The sequence below is a fragment of the Staurois parvus genome, unplaced genomic scaffold, assembly GCF_062004578.1.
Source record: "Staurois parvus isolate SC_StPar_1 unplaced genomic scaffold, SC_StPar_1.0 ptg000025l, whole genome shotgun sequence".
NCBI classification, from domain to species: Eukaryota; Metazoa; Chordata; class Amphibia; order Anura; family Ranidae; genus Staurois; species Staurois parvus.
This window is the reverse complement of record NW_028317821.1, coordinates 22,962,501-22,983,519: the sequence shown is the minus strand read 5'-3', so window position 1 is coordinate 22,983,519 and position 21,019 is coordinate 22,962,501. Positions and strand designations below refer to the sequence as shown.

The window sequence follows — 21,019 nt, the reverse complement described above, 5'->3', positions numbered from 1 at the left end:
CATCTGATTCCTGCCAATTTGGGCGAAATTTGAGCCATGGGTGGCCATGTCGGCACCGCCAAGCTTGCCGATCTTAGGTTGAAAAGCCGATGGAAAATTGTCAGCAGAAATAGTCACTGCATCCTATCAGAAGCAGTGACTGTTCAGCTATTCAAACAGCTGCAGGAGCTATGGCAGTCTGAATACAAAAGCCAACAGAGTGGATTCTCACATAGACAAATCGACTAGAATTCTCTCTTTAAGCTCATGGGCTGAACAAGAGAGATCTATCTGTGTATGGCTTTGGAAGGTTATAAAAATTGTACACCAATGGATAACTTTACTCAATTATCACTAAAACTGTTCGCAATTCTTTATAAAATCAAAAATTCAAAAATGACCCTCATTTTAAAATTTGTGTGATGCTACATTAAGCTCATGGGCTGAACAAGAGAATTCTATGTGTGTTTGGCTAGCCTTTGGAAGGTTACACAAATTGTACACCAATGGTTAACTTTACCCAATTATCACTAAAACTGCATGAAATAAGTCCACAGATGACCCCCCATTTACAATTTGTGTGATGCTACATGCACCTATCAATGAACAATGATGTATTATTTATAGATACCACTCAACAAAAAATATGACTGTGTGGGAGTGGAAATATCTCATTTGTTCTAGAGACAGCTCCTTATCATAGTGGTCTGATGTACACCATAAACAGATACAGTCACAGCCATTCAGTCGTTCAAACATGGCATTATGTACCTCTGCATAGAACATATTTCATATTTTCACTGGCCTTCTACTGCTACGCTGGCCATCTTTTCAGTCAATGTCAGACACTTTCTTTCTATTGGATAAAACATTACATACAATCTCAAGTAAGCACCAGAATCTAAACAGTCTACCACCCATGAGTCTGATAAACCACATGAGTTTGGTATATTGTTTAGTTAGGGCAATAATTTGATAGCTTCAATACAGTTTACTGTTAGATCAAAATGAAAATGGAATAAAATATGGCAATTTCATTGAAAACAAATGGACATTTTTTGCCAGGCGCAAGGCAATTTCAGTCAATCTGCTTGTAGTCAGTGAAGACCACCATTCTACATCTTTGATTAATTTGTGAATTAAAAAAAATGGAATCAAAATTTGTATTGCTCTGTCAGGATGCTACACGTATGGGCAGCTTAACAGAATCAGAGGCAAATACATTTTAAACTTTTTTAGAGCCAACTATGTACACAAATGACATTAAAGTTTTATACACAGTAGTTGCTGACAAACTAAGGTGTCCTTTTATGACACAGAGAATAGCTGCGATTCAACGGATCTCAGCTATTCTCTGGTCATTCACAGTTTATAACACTCAGGAGATCAGGTCAGCCCTTCGCTGGAGATCTGTGTTCTCCCTTCAGATTCTCCAGCCCAGAGCTGGAGAATCAGAGGGACCGAAAACTAAGCAGAGATAATTTACCTCTGCTTAGTAAACTGATCTTTTACTGTAATCTCGCGAGATTATAGTAAAATGAGCCGTTTTTTAGAGTTTGTACACCGTTCTCCAGCGTTTGGAGACCGTTCTCCCTTCGTTCGGAGAACTGCTTCATAAACTGCATTCACAGGAGAACTGTGTTCTCCGAGAATCCCGGAGAACTGAGCAGTGATCTATTACCGCTGGTTCATACACGGACACCTAAATAACGTGTTTACTTGAAACCTCTCTTAAGAACTTCAATAGTGTGATAACCCTAGCAGCAATCCCAGCTCCACCCAACAACTTTGATAACTCTACAGCTATATGATTATGTGAATTTCCATAAGTAAAACTTAACAAACGTCTGGAGAGCTGGAAAAACACCTCTCTAATGGCTTTGTGGAGGTGGGGACATAAACCAGTAGGTTCAAAGTGTACAACATCAACAACAAACCATATTCAAAAAATTCAAACAGGACATTTATTCCTAACCTCCAAAATCAAGGTTCAAGGCCTCTGAGAACCTCTTCTTCAGGCAGCAGAGGTTCTCCGTGGCCTCAAAACGTTGCTATTCATGGATAACAAAGCAATGTCCCATTTGCATTTTTGAATACTGTGTGCTGATGATTTTGCATTCTTTGGACTTCTGACTTTGAACTCATCTGTCATCTTGATGGTCATCTGTCTGGTCACCATAGCAAAGTCTTTAATGCAGCATAGAAAGCATTTAGACCATTTTTAGTTATCTTCTCCCTGGAATTTTGTTGTGTAGATTCAATAGCAAATCAAAGCATCCCCATTTGCTGGTGAACTACAAGTACAAGCATGTCCTTTAACTGATCACACCCTTGGTTGTCCTGCTTTTGTCTATACAGTGAATGTAAGCAGTGCATTTCCTGACAGTATGTTACCCCAGTTTAACACAAAGACATTCCTTTGAGATGACTGAACAATTCCAGAATCTATAATATGAAAACACACTACATCATCAATCTATTGCATCTAAAAATACATTCCACATGTTTGATTCTCTGCTGAGACTACATAGAAAGCCAGTTCAAGCCCTACAGCTTTGTACTGGAAGACTTCTGTGCTGGTCCTGCTGCAGCCTTTCAAACTGCAAAATACAATAAAAAGAACATAAAACAGTACCCTGTGTAGTGTGCACTGGACAGGCAAGACCAAGCCAGCACCAAGCTCTGACGTAAATCAAATAGCTTCCGCTATGAGTATGTCAGTTAAACACACATCATTTATTTCTTCTTAAACAAACAAAAACTGCACCACCTAACATATTGATTGATTTAAAGGACTACTACCACAAACATATTTTATATTCCAATAATATGAATAATAACGGAATTCTGTATAATAATTCCTTTTCTCAAGCAGCTTATAGATAGGTTAGCTTTTTATTCAACCAGCAGGTTCAATGTAAAAACCTGACCTGATTCCCCTATCCACATATTTGGGGTGGATGAGGTAATCATCCCCTCTAAGCTATTGTATTCTGAACACGCTGATCAGCATTGCAGGCTACAGCCCACGGCATTGATCGAGTGGTTATCTTTTTTCAACCAGTGGGTTGAACGTAAAAAAAAACTGGCCCAATTCCCCTATCCACATATTCTTGTTGGAGGAGGTAATCCTCCCTGCTAAACTACTGAATTCTGAATACCCTGATCAGCATTGCAGGCTTTAGTCCGTGGCACCGTTCAAGCGGGGAAAATCCCACAGGGCAATTGTACAGAAGTTGATCAGTAGATCTACTTCTGTAGAACCAAAGTGCCCACACACAGATCAAAATTTGTGCGGTCCCTGCTGAACTGGGGGAGTTAGATCCATGGATGAGCGGCTTTATTTCACATGCCTTTGTTTATATTTAACCACTTGCCCTCCAGAGGATTTACCCCCCTTCCTGACCAGGCCATTTTTTGCTTTATGGCGCTGCTTTGCTTTAACTGACAATTGTGCGGTCATGCACCGCTGCATCCAAATTAAATTAAGTCCTCTTTTTCCCACAAATAGAGCATTCTTTCAGTGGTATTTGATCTCCTGTGTGTTTTTTATTTTTTGCGCTCTAAACCCAAAAAACAACAATTTTGAGAACAAAAAATGATATTTTTGACTTTTTGCTATTAAACATGTCCAATAAAAAAATTGAAAGAATCAAATTTCGTCATAAATGTAGGCCAGCATGTATTCTGCTACATGTCTTTGCTAAAAGAAATCTCAATACATGTAAATTAATTGGTTTACGGGAAAGTTATAGTGTTTACAAATGGCGGTATATATACTAGAATTTTTTTTTTTTACTAGTAATGGCGGCATTCAGCGACTTATAATGGGACTGCTAGACTGCGATGGGCATTCTGACATTGGGGGAAAACTGACTTGGTGTCACTAACGTCCCCAGTGACACCAATACAGTGATCAGTTCTAATAAAAAGCACTGACACTGCACTAATGGTACTGGGCAAGAATGGGGTTAACATCTGGGGTGATCAAAGGGTTAACTGTGTGTTGTTTCACAGTATGCTGTGTGTGTGTGTGTGCGCTTTCCACTGTAAGCATACTGCTTTGTATGAGTCTGCTATGCAGAGCCATACAAAGCAGTGTGCAGGAGCTGACAGGGGAGAGAACTGTATTGTTTACATACAGTTCTGTACCCCGCCGGTAATACTCAGCAATCACCAGGTGTCGGCGAGTAAACACCAGCCAGAACCAGGTGATTGACAGCCGAGGCCGCAAATGGCAGCGCGAGTAAGGGGAAGTGGTTAATCTACATTTACATGTAAACAAAGACCGGAAAAAGTGACAATGACAGAGGTTGGGACAAACTAAAGCCAGCCATACATGGGTCAAATTCCGAAATAATTTTCTTTTGAAAATATTTTCTAAGAATTTTCATTTGAATTTCATCCCATTAGTGGGTCATGGAAATGGCCAATTTTCCTGTGACCATCGAATTTGAGTGATCTGGCATGTTGGAAATTTTTTTAAAAACTAACAATTCTAATCAATGATGGGAGAATCGTGCGGGAAATATAAGCGAAAAAGAAATGAGCATGAGCTGTGACCTGGAAAGAAAAGAAAATTCTTGACCACGAAAATTCTTTTCTGTAGCAACATGAGGGGAAATTGAAGGCTTGGTTGGCCGAATTTCGAAATCAATGGTGGTGCTATCGGATTAGAAAATGTACGTAAATTCCCATTTTCTAAAGAAAATTTGTTCAGGACTTGATCCATATATGGCCTGCATAACACTGCCAGGGGTACGCCAGCAGTCCATGCTTATGAACCACTTCTTGCTTCAGTGCCCTTTCAATATAGAGGTTTACAGAGAGGTGGGGAGGGCTCTAGACATCCCCTTCCTGCACTGCATGTCTTATGCAGAGTGGGTATATGGGGCATTTGAAAGACATGTGGATTTTAATTTTGATACTCTTTTTCTAGTTGGTCTAGTGGTCTGATATTTCACTTGGAATGCACAGTGCCAGGTCTCCCTTTGGCAGAAAATCCTTCCTGTCTTGGTGGTGGTATATGACATTCTTGGTGGGGTTGGGAAAATTCGGGGTCTTGAGAAAGACAGACTGCGGTGTAGGGCCTGGATAGAGGTGTGGAGGAATATCAGGTCTGTAGCCACGGTCTGTTGATCTCTGGGTGAGGATGCTGTTCTTTTTCTTTCTCTGTGTGTTCCACTCCTTTAGATTTTGACGAAGAATTCTTGAAGAGAGGCTACATGCATCTGAAGACTTGTGTTTCTTAGTCTTTGTTCTGCATTGTATCCTTTTTTGTTTTATGTGAATGATTATGTTATGGCCATAAAGACCTAAGTATGTGTATATATGGAATGAGGCATAAAGGTCTCTTCCTTATCAGCAGGCCGAAAGGGCGTATGTTAAATTTCCTCCTTTGAGTTTGATAGGCCGAATAGGCCTTTGATTGATGGTTTCCCTTCCCAGATTAAATCTGTTCCTCAGACAGGCTAAAAGCCGTGTCATGAGACATATGGGCCGTAATGGCGCTGTTCTTGCTCAAAGGGCTGAAAGAGCCTCTGAGATACTTTTGTCTCCTAGAAGTTTGTCCGCACTGGTGGAAGTACTCTCATACAGGCCAAAGCCGTGGTATGGGATAAGAGCCATAAAAGGCCTTTCCTTGTCTGATAGGCCAAATGGGCCTCTTTGCCTTGGAGAGCAGTTCTGGATCTCACACAGGCCAAAGCCTTGTGATGGGAAAAGAGAAATACGAGCTAGAAAGGCTTCAGTCCTGTATGAAGGGCCGAAAGGGCCTTGGTGTTTATCCCCACGACTAATTGTCTCTCACAGCAGGCCAAAGCCTTGCTATGGGGCAGATGAGCCGTAAAGGCCTTACTCCCTGGTAGTAAGGAGGTATAATAAAAGAAATGTTTGTTTTTTCATTATTGCAAAATTGTCCTGTTGATGAATATTTGCCTGGTAGAGGCCATAAAGGCCTTGATCTTTATAAGTCATTATGTTTCCCTTTTTCTGCCATAAAGGCGTGTAGCTATTTATGTTAACTTTTTCTGATTATGCTTTATAATGGAGTATCATTGTATTTAGTTGATCTTTGTTTAGACCAGTTGTATGGTATTTATATTTATTTATTTGTATATACTAATTTTTTGTCTTTTTGTAAAAAAATTTGTTTGTTTTTTTTTGTTGCTGGTTGCAAGATAGCTTTAATAAAAAATTTCCAGCAGTCCATGCTATGATTTATATAGGAAAAAAGGCAACCTTTTTAAGCACCCTCTACCACCCCAGGCAGTGTTATAGTTTGTAAAAACAAATGACAACCACCCCAATCTGTAACTGGTCTATGCAGCAAGGAGCGCATGGAAGGGTGAAGTATTATAGTTTGTAAATAATTTGTGTATAAGTATGAAAAAAAATTATAAACAATGAGGTGTGGAATAAAATGTTTGAGTCCATATACGCAGCTCTGCTCAAACTGTTGGTGCTATATAAATCCCATATAATAATAATAATATGCTAAATGCTTTTATTATATAGCCTGCCTTTCAATATTATTGAACTATACTTCACAATAGTGGTACTTGAATGGAATATGTATTTTCTTACTCCAGCAAACAAATTTAAAAAATAGCTTTTTCCCCCCTCCTAACCTGAGTAGAAGTTTGGGATGCACTTTGCTGGGCCAGCATATCCGCATGTATATGAAGGCCAAGCTGTCCAGCATATGTGACAGTGAAAAACTATAACACTAACAGGGGTTCTTCAGCAGTTGCCTCAATAGTATTTTTGTAAAGGTGACCGCTGTTAGCACCCCCATCCCTGTTGCAACTAATTCCAATCCCAACACAGTCATTTGGAAAGACATTCTAGTCTGCATGTAAATGTAATTTTAAAAAATATAAATAATGTGAAAAAAAACGAATTAACGTACTGAACAATAATAATACCTACATTAACTTTGTACCTTTTTGGAATTTACTATGTGATAGCGCACATTTAAAGAAGTAGAACCAACAGGTAAGTGTGTTTTCCACCTTTTTAACCCGGATAGAAGTTTAGGGTCCAGTTTGCTGGACAAGCGTAAAGAAAACTACATTTGCAAATTGCCATAGATGTTTAATATATTGTTTTAGTATATATTTTATATTGTTTGTAAATTGTGTATTTCTAAATATGTTTTGTATATTGTTGATGTTTAATTATATAATGTTTTATATTGTTTTATTATATATTTGCATTGTTTGTATATTATATATTTGTAATTATGCGTTGTATATTGTTGATTTTTAATTATAACTTGTATAGATTATTGTAGAAAATCAGATCTTTTATAAACTGTTGTGACCTAGGATAGAACAAAAGATCTTAGGGACTGATTTACTAAGAGGTGGAATTAACACCTATCTGCTTTTATTGTGGATCCCAATTAAGTTAACCTTTCTTTTTTTTTTAATTTCCATGATCCTTTCTGGATATGCAGAGTGTGTTGAGGCCTAATTTACTAAATCAGACCATTAATATGCTTCAAGTTACAGGAATGTGTTACTGCAAATAAAGCTGGAATATTATATAATACATAGAGGTAGACAGTCCTAATTTGATTTATAAGTAGCCTCTCCCTCAGCAAAGATCAATGTGGAAATGTTAACATTGGCTCAGGCTAAAATGTGAAATTCCAGTATTACTTTTCTATCAACACAGACACAATGAGTAGGAAGTGATACAAATGTATCACATTTCTAAAGGCTGATATACTAGGGATTTGAGCATGTCATAAAATGTCTGATGATTAATTTCAGTTATCCAATCATGTGAAAAGAAAATCCCTATTCGCTTATTTCATCTCTACCTGATATTTTGGATAATTAAAGTGAATATTCACACAATATAGCCTCTGTTTCTACTTACACTATATAGTAGTAATATTTTTTTGTATTGTTTGATAACATTTTTGTTTTCTGGTAATTTACTTAATCAGTAGCACATGACAGTGTAGATGACATGACATGATGATATCTGGGTGTTATTTTGCTTTTTTGTGTGTATGCTTCATAATATTTATGCACGAATACAAAAACGTCACATAACTGATTTTCATCAGGATTAAAACTAACATATGTGCATTACTGGTATAGAACATCATATTTATAATAGAAGAATTCAATTCTGCAAACCTCCGATTTTCATTTGAGGGATTAGAACAGACATTTCATCAGTTATTGTATGGGATTCTATATGAATACTAAAATCTCACTAAACTCTGATTTTCATGTGGAGAATTAAAGCAGACTTCTGTGCAGTTCAGGTAATGGACTTTTAATTTATATATGAATACTAAGATGTCACCACACACTGATTTAAAAAAGATTTGTGTGTAGTTCTGGTATAGTTCTCTCTGATAATATATGAATACTTAAATTACACCAACCCTGATTTTTATGTAGGATTAAAGCAGACGTGTACAGTTCTGGTATATGATATTTATATATGAATACTAAAATGTCACCAAACCCTGATTTTTATATAGGATTAAAGCAGACTTGTGTACAGTTCTGTTATAGGATATTTATATATGAATACTAAAATGTCACCAAACCCTGATTTTTATGTAGGATTTAAGCAGACTTGTGTACATTTCTGTTATAGGATATTTATATATGAATACTAAAATGTCACCAAACCCTGATTTTTATGTAGGATTAAAGCAGACTTGTGTACAGTTCTGGTATAGGATATTTATATGTGAATACTAAAATGTCACCAAACCCTGATTTTTATGTAGGATTTAAGCAGACTTGTGTACATTTCTGTTATAGGATATTTATATATGAATACTAAAATGTCACCAAACCCTGATTTTTATGTAGGATTAAAGCAGACTTGTGTACAGTTCTGGTATAGGATATTTATATGTGAATACTAAAATGTCACCAAACCCTGATTTTTATGTTAAGGATTAAAACACACTTCTGTAGTTCTGATATAAAACTTTTTTTTATATATCAATACTAAATTGTCACTAAATTCTGTTAACTAGACTTGTGTGCAGTTCTCGTATATGACTTTATATTTATATATGAATACCTAAATGTCACCCCAAACCCTGTTTTTGTATGTAAAGGAGTACAGTTCTGGTATAGAATATGTGTATATATGAATACCTAAATGTCACCCCAAACCCTGTTTTTGTATGTAAAGGAGTACAGTTCTGGTATAGAATATGTGTATATATGAATACTAAAATGTCACTAAATCCTGACTTAAATGATTAAAGAATATTTGTGTGCAGTTCTGGTATTCTCTATGATAATATATGAATATTTAAATGACACAAACCCCTGATTTTTATGTAGGAAGACTTATGTAGCAGACTTATGTACAGTTCTGTTATAGGATATTTATATATGAATACTAAAATGTCACCCAACCCTGATTTTTATGTAGGATTTAAGTAGACTTGTGTACAGTTGGGGTATAGGATATTTATATGTGAATACTAAAATGTCACCAAACCCTGATTTTTTTTTATGTTATGTATTAAAGCACACTTCTGAACAGTTCTGGTATAGAACTTTATTTTTATACATTAATATTAAATTGTCACTAAATTATATTAGCTAGACTCATGTGCAGTTCTGGTATATGACTTTATGAGTATATATTTATGAATAATAAAATGTCACCAAACCCTGATTTAATTGATTAAAGAAAATTTGTGTGCAGTTCTGGTATAGTTTTCTATAATGCATGAATACTTAAAAGACACCAAACCCTGATTTTATGTAGGATTTAAGCAGACTTGTGTACAGTTCTGGTATAGGATATTTGTATGTGAATACTAAAATGTCACTAAACCGTATTTTTTTTTGTTATGTATTAAAACACACTTCTGTATAGTTCTGGTATAGAACTTTATTTTTATATTTAAATACTAAATTGTCACTAAATTCTATAAATTATACTTGTGTGCAGTTCTGGTACATGACTTTATATTTATATATGAATACCTAAATGTCACAAAACCCTGATTTTTATGTAGGAAGACTTATGTAGCAGACTTGTGTACACTTCTGTTATAGAATATTTATATATGAATACCTAACTGTCACAAAACCCTGATTTTTTAATGTAAAAGATTACAGTTCTGGTATAGAATACGAGTATATATGAGTACTAAAATGTCACCAAGCACTGATTTAAAGGATTAAAGAAGATTTGTGTGGAATTCTGGTATTTTTCTCTATGATAATATATGAATATTTAAATGACACCAAACCCTGATGTTTATGTAGGAAAACTTATGTAGCAGGCTTGTATAAAGTTCTGTTATAGGATAATTATATATTAATATAAAATATCACCAAACCCTGATATTCCTGTAAAGGATAAAGCAGAATTGAGTGCAGTACTGGTACAGGATTTTATATTTATATATGAATATATAAATGTCACCAGACCCTGATTTTCCTGTAAAGGATAAAGCAGAATTGAGTGCAGTTCTGGTATAGGATTTTATATTTATATATGAATATATAAATGTCACCAGACCCTGATTTTCCTGTAAAGGATAAAGCAGAATTGAGTGCAGTTCTGGTATAGGATTTTATATTTATATATGAATATATAAATGTCACCAGACCCTGATTTTCCTGTAAAGGATAAAGCGGACTTGAGTGCAGTTCTGGTATAGGATTTTATATTTATATATGAATATATAAATGTCACCAGACCCTGATTTTCCTGTAAAGGATAAAGCAGAATTGAGTGCAGTTCTGGTATAGGATTTTATATTTATATATGAATATATAAATGTCACCAGACCCTGATTTTCCTGTAAAGGATAAAGCGGACTTGAGTGCAGTTCTGGTATAGGATTTTATATTTATATATGAATATATAAATGTCACCAGACCCTGATTGTTTATGTAAAGGATTAATGTAAACGTCTGTACTGTTCTGGTATAGGAATTTCTATTTAAATGTGAATACTAAAATGTCACTAAACTCTATTAAATAGACTTGTGTGTAGTTCTGGTATAGGACTTTCTATTTATCTATGAATGCTAAAATGTCACCCAACTCTGATTTCCATGTGAAGGATTAAACAGAGCTGTGTGTAGTTCTGGTAGAGGACTTTAATTTGACTAGCGGAGTAATAAATTTCCATAGTATAGAGCTGCTAGAGTCAAACAAGCTGCTTGTCTTTAGCATTTGCCTGAGCTCTCTGTTTTATCTTTAATGGTCATTATTTTCAAGGCAAATGGGGAACGAACTCTAACCACATGTTCCACCTCATGGCCTTTAATATAAAATTAAAACCAGGAAAACGTCGTCAGTGAAATCCCCCATTACAGCCAGTTGCTGCCTATTGCAGTGATGGGAGATTAGAGAAGTGTCATGTTTATGGCTGTGTATTAATGTGGATGCCTTGTCAGCCCAGCACCGGACCAGACTGCAACCCTGCTTCCTTCTATTAGCCTGCCACATCTATCCTCAGCTCATAGCCATACACTACTACACATATCGACATATACTGCTTGCCTGCCAATAGACCTCTCTAGAATCCACTGACACATTCCGAGCTGGAGATCTGTCTACAGAGAGTGCAGTCACCATTACTTCGTGCTGGGACTGGTCTATAGAGTCAGGATGATGGAACAGTCAGTAAAAACAAAAATAAAAATGATCATTTGTGTGTGAAATGTGGTGTATTAGAAAATGCATGTATCCAGAATACGCATCAGGCACTCTTTTGTGTATAGTAAATGTATAGTCATCAATCACTGTGGGTTGTGAATTCTACTTCACTGTACAAAGATGGCCTATTGCACGATTGTTATTAGCAGAAGTAATACTGATGTTGTTTTTGCTGTTATTATTAATATTACTACTACTATTAGTAGTAGAAGTAGTATTGGTATTATTGCTGTTGTTATTAATATTATTATTATCACTACTACTATAAGTAGTAGTAGTATTGATATTATTGTTGTTGTTGTTGTTATTATTATTATTAGTAGTAGTAGTATAGTATAGTATATCAGTAGTAATAGTAGTATTGATCTTGTTAATATTATTACTAGGAGCAGTAATGGCAGTTGTATAGTAGTAGTAATAGTAGTAGTAGTAGTAGTAGTGTGTGCAACATAGTTGCGTTTATGAAGCACACAGCAGTCAGTTATTTTATATATATATATATATATATATATATATATATATATATATATATATATATATATATATATTAGTAGTAATGGTAGTATTGATGTTGTTGTTGTTGTTATTAGTAGTAATATTGATATTGTTATTATTACCATAAGCAGTAGTAATAGTAGTAATATAGTAGTAGTAGCAGATTAATTAATTGTGTGCAATATATTTGTGTTTATGAAGCACACAGAAGACGGTTATTCTATTTATTAAATTTTAAGTATATATTAGACTGATTAACTGAAGCAGTTGAGAAGCTTCACACCATAAGTTGTGTAATTATTTCACATGACTTGATGACTGAAATTAATCTTCTCACAATTATTTGTGTGAAGATTCTCAACTCCTGGGCTGTACATTCTGCTTATCTGTACAAGGGATAATCACTGAATCATCAGCAGTATTCTTAATATGAATGATGTGTTTATTCATATTCATATTATTGATATTATGATGATGATGAGTATTATTATTATTATTATTATTATTAATAATAATAATATTAATAATAATAATAATTCCCTCTTAGATTGTAAGCTCCAAGGAGCAGGGCCCTCCTATCCCTCTTGTATTGAACTGTGTTGTTGCTGTATTGTCTCCCTTTATATTGTAAAGTGCTGAGCAAACTGTTGGTGCTATATAAATCCTGTATAATAATAATAATAATAATAATAATATAAAATAAGAAGTAAAATATAACAATAATAGTATTATTATTATTAGTAGTAGTAGTAGTAGTAGTAATAATAATAATAATAATAATAATATGAATAATAATAAAAGAAAATAAATAAAATATAATAATAATGATAATAATAAAAATAAATAAAACAATAATAATAGACTAAAAAAAAGGACAAATTATTATTATTAGTAGTAGTGGTAGCAGTAGTAGTAATAGTAGTAGTGGTAGTAGCAGTAGTAGTACTGATGTTATTGCTATTATTATTATTTTTTCTTCTTATTCTTCTTCATATATTATTATTATTATCACTGTTATTTACTGAACGTTTGGGTTTAAATGTCTGTAATATAAATATTTTGCTACACACAGATGGCAGTTACATAATTGACACCTTGGCATAGTATAGGAGCATACAGGCAATTACTATAGGCTGTATGTTCTGCTTCTTTATAAAATGATGATCTACTATACTGTATAATTATTGGCAGCTACTAATGATTGTTTTAATTATAATAATAATAGTAGCAGTATCAGAGTAGTAACAGTAGTAAATTTTCGCTTTGTGTTAAAATGTGTGTATTTATGAAACACAGCAGGCAATTACAGGATATATAATTGACTATAGTATTTCAGCATATGCAGACCGTTACTATGAGCTGTACATTCTGTTGTACAAAGATGGCCCATTGCTCTTATTAATATTATTATTATTACTATGAATGCTGCAAATGTTGATAATGTCCCCCCCAATCTTATACCCAGGCTCTCACCTGTACTCTGGCCTCGGTGAGCTCAGTCCTCAGGGCCAGCTGCTCCCTGACATAGACATCAGGGTAATGGGTCTTCTGGAAGACTTTCTCGAGCTCCTCCAGCTGCATGCTGGTGAAGGTGGTGCGGTGCCTCCTCTTCTTGCTGCTGGACACATTGCTGTCACACTTGTCGGCCAGCTCCTCCAGATCCCCCTTCTCCTGCATCCCCTTCACTGGAGACACACGCAGGCTGCAGCAGGTTTCCAGGGGTCTGCTGAGCTCCGTGTGAAGAGGCTGGCCCTCCACTTTGGTGATGCCATAGTTCACTAAGGAAGGAAAATGGAGTCTGAGCTCAGTAAGAAGACTCTCACAACACAGCTAACCACAAACATCTGGGACACTATAGAAATGGGCCAGGCCTCTCTTCCCTGCACTTTGATGGAATGTCCTTCAGGGCTGAATTGTGGAAAATCAAGAAGTTACCTATGGTAACCAACCACAGTTCATTTTCCACAGCAGACTAGCAAATGAACTGACAGTTTGGCATGGGTCCCTTTTTCTTTGGCTCCAATTTTTATCTGACAAGCAGGGGTTAATTGTAACAAAAATGGATCCTACTAAATCACATTTGCTTTTCTATTTTATTTGGAGGAATGTAAAGAAAATGTGGAAGGCAAGATGAAAACATTTTAAATGCATTAACCTAAGTGTACCTAATTTACAAAAGAAAATGATTTGATTGAAATCCCTGAGATGTATAGAGACAGTATGACCCAGCACTACAGATACAGGGGGGAGATTTACTAAAACTGGGGCACAAATCTGGTGCAACTGTGCATAGTAACCAATCAGCTTCTGACTTCAGCTTTTTCAGTTAAGCTTTGACAATAAAACCTGGAATCTGATTGGTTACTATGCACAGTTGCACCAGATACTGTTGTACTTTGTGGCAGTAACAATATCTCTCAGTGTAGCTATACGCTGCAGTTTTTGTTATATATATACGTATATATATTTTTATATATATATATATAAAAAAATATATACACACACACAAACTGAAAAATATGTATATATATATATATATATACACACAGACTGAAAAACTGCAGTATATATATATATATATATATATATATATATATATATATATAATTATTATTATTATTATTATATTCATTTGTTTTGTTTTTCTTTAGGGTTTTTTTTTTTGTTTTGTGGGTTTTTTTGCCCCCCTTTGTCCAGTTTGCTCCAGGTTTTTCCCTTTAAACCCAATAACAAAAATGAATAGTATTGCAGCTTACCTGTCCTTAAATGTGGTGGCTTAATATGTTTTCTCTTATTTCACATACTGTATTTTCTCACCTTATTTTAACCCAGCGATTAATTCACATCCTGTTCTAGGGTGATAACTGTACTGAGCAGCACTGGGGCTAGGACTACATAACACCTTGTTTGGACTGTATAAGGCCTCCCTTTCTTCTCCATAACAGGGGAGGTGTTTTGTAGTCTATAGAGATAACAGGGAGCAATGGTAACAGTCCAGAACAGAGATTTCATAAAGTTATCAGCTCACATGATTTCTGGCTGGCTGCACAGATTTTGTTTTATTTATTTTGCACTTGTCCATCAAAAATAAGTAAATTATTTTAAGGGTATTTTTTAACATACAATAGAGGAGCAATAAAGAATTGTATTGTTAGCCTGGCAATACATTATTTATTTTTCCTTTAGATTTACCAAAACCATATAATAGGAGGTCAGACCTAAACACTGTCAATCAGTAGGTAGGCCCTTACACTACATAGTTGAAGGTAGATCTAAAGGAAACTAAACAAGAAAATTGTATAATGTATAGAGTTTAGAAATGACTTTAATCAGAAGGGATGCTGCCTCTCTTTAATGGCATCCACTGTCAATGGCAATGCTCTAACAATGCCTTCCCTATAATGGGACACATAATGAAGCCAGCATATTGTGTGCTGTGTGTGCAGACAGAGGTGCCTGTTGATGTGCTTCAGGAGGATATGAAACAATAACAAGGCAGGCAGTCATGGTTCTGAACTGTTATGTCAGGTCACAGGATAACTGATCCAGCATGTTACAGAACATGAAAGATCTCTTGTAGCCTGGGAGAAAATAATCAGTGGTAGAGCAGCCACATACATCAATGAAAGGCAACCTGAGGGTGTGCAGCTGCTGTGGAACTGGAAGTCCCAGCCAGCAGTGCCACAAGGCAGAGGATGCTATGGAGGGCCCAGCAACATACAGAGTACACACTGGAGGGATGACTTAACTCCCAAGATATGCCAAATTGATACTATGTATACAAATATGATAGGGATTTTAGATTGTCAGCTCTTTGTGTGCAGGAATGTACACTACATGTTACATTCTGCACAAATTATCATGCTATATATTTATCTGTAATCAATAAACAGAGACCGACAGAGCTGTACTACTATAGAAGGGTATAAGACTTTATTGATCAACGGAAGGAACACCTACTTTTTTAAAAAATGGAAGGGACACCTACCTTTTTAATCAATGGAAGGAATACCTACCTCTCTAATCAATAGAAGACCCACCAATTTGTAACACACTATGCACCTCCCAATAAAATAATTTGATAGGTTTAGCAAAGGAGCATAGGATGTTCACTTTTCTAAACAATGTTCACTTAGCTTATTAAATAAGGTGAAACTGTGTTCACTTTAATAAAAACCTAATCATGATCAAGAGGGAAAAAAATGATCTTGAGCTAGCACATGATTGGATGAGTGCAACAGGACTGCCCCTTATTTAATTATCTAATTGATTACAATTTATGAAATATAATTTAATTCTGAAAAGTAAACATTTCTAAGGACAATCACAGCATGTGTCATATAAATATTATAATGCAGGATGGAAGAAAACATTGAAGGACTACTGAACATACCTCTGCATACTAAGAAATGGCAACTAACTATAGTGTACCTGTGCTGTGCATGCCCACATCTATAGTAAGAACACACAGAGGTACCCCACATGGAAGAGACAAATGACAGAGGACCCTGGAATCTATAGACCAACTATGCAGTTCTTATGGATAACAAAATCAGCAGATCAGCTCTCAGGGAAACAGATATATAGAGAGTGTTTCACCTGGACCGACTTACTGAAGTCTCACACATTACTCTGTGTGCATGTAATGTTATTATATAAGACATATGTCCTACTAAACTAAGAAATTCTAGACCTACCCACATCTCCATCTGCAGTCTTATTCTACTATACTGGATCATGGACATTGATAACAGCAGCGATAGTTAATACCCAGACAAAATATAGAAGGATTCTTTATACTTGGAACGTTTTTAATAACCTGTACTGACCGATATTATGTGAAAATACTGAAGAACCGGATCTTCCAGATTGTTTTCTAGTGGGGAAGAAAAGAAAAGAAAGAAAAAGAAAGAAAGAAAGAAAGAAAGAAAGAAAGAAAGAAAGAAAGAAAGAAAGAAAGAAAGAAAGAAAAAGAAAGAAAAACAAGTACAGATGAGAGGGAGTGAGGGGGAGAAAGAGAGAGAGAGAGAGAAAGAAAGAAAGACAAGAGGGAGAGAGGGGGAGAATGAAAGAGTAAGATGAGAAAGATAGAGAGCAGGATGAAGGCATCATTCATCTGTGTTATAATAAAGCTTCTACCTTAATGTGTGATTGGGGTACCCGGGTGGCCCACAAGGCCCAGGCATCATATATATATATATATATATATATATATATATATATATACATATATATATATATATATATATAAAAGAAAAAAGGAAAATGGGGATATTAAACACTCCTTAGCAGTTCACGTACGTCTTTGCGTCTGTCATATTATTGCAGTATATGATACATATTACTTTAAAATATTACAATCAGACAAGTTTTACCCAAACAATTTCATATCATTTTGAGGCCGAATAATACATTTGTGAGCAGAGAATTATAAGTGGAACAGACGTGACTGCAGTTAAATGGCTTCTAAAGACCTCTTGGAATACAAACTGCATATTAAATATATGTATATTTATACACATAACAGGTAGATAGGTAGATGGAGATTTACAGCACTCGAAAGGTTGTTAAATGTATTAAGGTTGCTCTGACAGTGAATACAATAATAATTTTATATATATATATATATATATATATACATACACGTTTCTTCCTTTCTTTTCGGTATGACTATGCCATGGAAATGTATTAGACCTTCTGCATACTGTACAGCACAACTACTTGCCATTTCTTGTTCCCATCACACAGTGCAATGATGAATGTCAGTGTTTGTGTACCAGTAGGTGTATTAGGTGTCGGATTAACCCTTAGCAGCCCAGTGTGTAGGGAAGGTGACCTCTTACCATTGCTGTCCTGGCAGGGTGAGCTCCTGTCTATCCTGCCATGGTGCTCATTCCTCTGGATGGCATTGAAGGTCTGTACAGCACACTTGTTGGCCGGGTTCTTGCTGTAAAAGGGCTCATTGTCCAAGCTTTCCATGACATGCTCCAGTGTGCCCCCCGCTCCCATGTAGAAGTCGCTGTTTTTACCAGGCTGGCTCTTCAGGGTAAACTTGTCACTGAGAAAATCCATAATCATGTAGGCTGCTTGTGTGTGTAAGGGTCCCGTGGTGACAGAGCTGTGCTGGAGCTGCTTTAATTGGAGCCTGGCTAGGAGGGGGAGCTCAGGGTGCTTTTATAGCTGCAGCTCTGCAGGGGCTCCCAGCAACCTCCCATCACTAATGAATATGGAAAGACACACAGGCTCCACCCAGACCCCCTAAACGTCCAGCCAAACAAGGGGATGATTCAGGGATCATTACCACCCCCCATCCCTTCCTTCCTTCCCCACACACCACCAACTTCGATCAGCCAAAAGAAAAATAGAAGGAAACTTCTTTATTACCTAACTCCCAGCTCTGACATCAGGCAGCCCATTGCAGGGCATGGACTACTGATGTGATCTCTTACCTGGGAGGGCTCAGATCACCAGGTGAACCTTCCATCCATGGGAAATACTCATGTCTGTAGTCTATTATTTCTAGCTGAGATGGATTTCTGTCATAAATGACTGTAACAAGAATAGATAAATAGATAGATAGATAGATAGATAGATAGATAGATAGATAGATAGATAGATAGATAGATAGATGGATGGATGGATGGATGGATGGATGGATGGATGGATGGATGGATAGATAGATAGATAGATAGATAGATAGATAGATAGATAGATAGATAGATAGATAGATAGATAGATAGATAGATAGATAGATTTTATATATATATATATATATATATCGTACTATTAGCTAGCTGATATAATTATATATATATTTATATATATAAAATTATATCAGCTAGCTAGTAGTACGATCTGAATATTTTGGGTAACTTTCTATACAGATTTGATCACCGGGTGAGCCTTTCATTTATTTGCGGTATTGTTTAGGACATTCTGTTGTATGTAGTTATTTCTAGGCTTGCTGAATTTCTGCCTGAAATGGTTAATGGTAATCCATTTATTAACTGTACTACTGTACTATATATATATATTATATATATAATTGTGCCCAATAGTAGCTATGTGTAGGATCTGAATATTGTGTGTCATTGATGACACTTTGCCTAGACATATGCAAAGAATATGTTTCATTTACGAAAATGTGGCTAACCCATACTGAGCTGTGGATTGTTGAGGAGTGTAATCGGTAAGGTATTCATTGGTAAATTGAAATATGAAATAATCCTTTAGACTGTAAACTCCACGAGCAAGGCCCTCTGTAATTCCTTCTGTAATGAATGTATTGTAATTGTACTGTCTCCCGTTATATTGGAAAGCGCTGAGCAAACTGTTGGCGCTATATAAATCCTGTATAATAATAATAATAATATTACAAAGGTCATTTCTATCTACTTGGAGCTGCTATGTAAGCTTCTCTCATTAGGACATTAGTTCTTATTTATGAATGTTGATTCTTTGCTCTGTATATTTAATGCTTTGCTATTCTATCTGTATAGAAACCTATTTCTAAGCATTCACATATACATAATCAAGAGGAGACAAGGTGGGGGTGTACTGCAGGGAACCATTTGTAGGTGTTTTTACTATGTTGCAGAAAGTTTGGAGTTATCCTTTATTGGCTAACTTTCCGGACAACTTAGATCTCTTCTTCAGGCTCCATACATTTCTGAAAAATGGTTCAGAAAATCAAGTTACAAGGAGGAGTAATCACGTATACATGGTGGTAAAGGCTATACCTCTATTATTCATTCTTTCTTTCTTTCTTTCTTTCTTTCTTTCTTTCTTTCTTTCTTTCTTTCTTTCTTTCTTTCTTTCTTTCTTTCTTTCTTTCCTTTCTCTTTCAATTAGAACTGTTTGTATAGTCATCTTTTACTTGTTACATTGTATCACAGACCAGTTCTCTAATTTACTTCTGATATCTAAAGTATCACTTCTGTCAATGACATGACACAATTGTCCTGGTGTGAATCACTTACCCCCCCCCCCCCCCCCCCCGCAATGAATACAACGTGGCATTGTGCTCTATAAAGCTAATCAGTGTGGAGGCTTCCCAGTCCTCTTCTCTGGTCCTATATCTTCTTACATATATCTGCTAACCTTATGTCAGTTTGTCATAGGATGGATCGTGTCTGCATTCAGCTGCTGGAGTTGTAGTTCTCATCTGCAGGGGATACTCAGATAGGATGCCTGGGTTTTGTGGGCCACCCTGGGACCCCAATCACACACTAAGGTAGAAGCTTTATTATAACACTTAATGATCAATGATGCCTTCATCCTGCTCTCTACCTCTCAACTCTCTCTCTCCCTCTCATCTCTCGCTCTCTCTCTCACTCTCCCCCTCACTCCCTCTCATCTGTACTTATTTCTCTCTCTCTCTCTCTCTCTCTCTCTCTCTCTCTCTCTCTCTCTCTCTCTCTCTCTCTCTCTCTCTCTCTCTCTCTCTCTCTCTCTCTCTCTTTCGTTCTCTTTTCTCCCTCTCTGATATTTCTTTCTACCTCTCTCTCTCTTTCTTCCAGTCTCTCTCTCTTTCTCTCTAAAGAAAATATATGAACATCCTTGTGCAGCATTTACCTCTTTTTATGTATGTGTATAAGTATACAACGGAACTCAAGTGAGAAACAGTTTCATGTCGAAATAATAATTAGTAGACCGCATGGGGCTGACAGTGCCAGAGCACCCTTAGGTATGGGAATTGGTGCAGCTTTCGGGGATATGCAGCAGTTTATTCTGTTTGGGTGACATGTCTCTTTTGTCGCAGCCTGCTCACGTCAGTGTTACAGCACTGTTCTAGCTATGTGATCTGTCACTTGTGCCTTTTATATAAAGCAGTATTCAATAACAGAGTGCAGGTATGTGGCATGCTTTG

The 21,019-nt window shown here is 36.1% G+C and overlaps 1 protein-coding gene across 1 annotated transcript in view; it reads right to left on the bottom strand.

Annotated features, from left to right (window-relative positions):
* The window catches only part of ALX1 (ALX homeobox 1), a 35,494-nt gene extending 17,195 nt beyond the window's left edge, over positions 1-18,299 (bottom strand). The window contains exons 1-2 of the mRNA XM_089652740.1: positions 17,994-18,299; positions 13,624-13,928 (exon numbers count right to left, since the gene is read on the bottom strand). Of these exons, the coding sequence (XP_089508866.1) occupies positions 13,624-13,928; positions 17,994-18,228 (540 nt within the window). The 5' untranslated portion in view covers positions 18,229-18,299. The remainder of the gene's footprint in view (positions 1-13,623; positions 13,929-17,993) is intronic.
* Between the last annotated feature and the right edge of the window lie 2,720 nt (positions 18,300-21,019).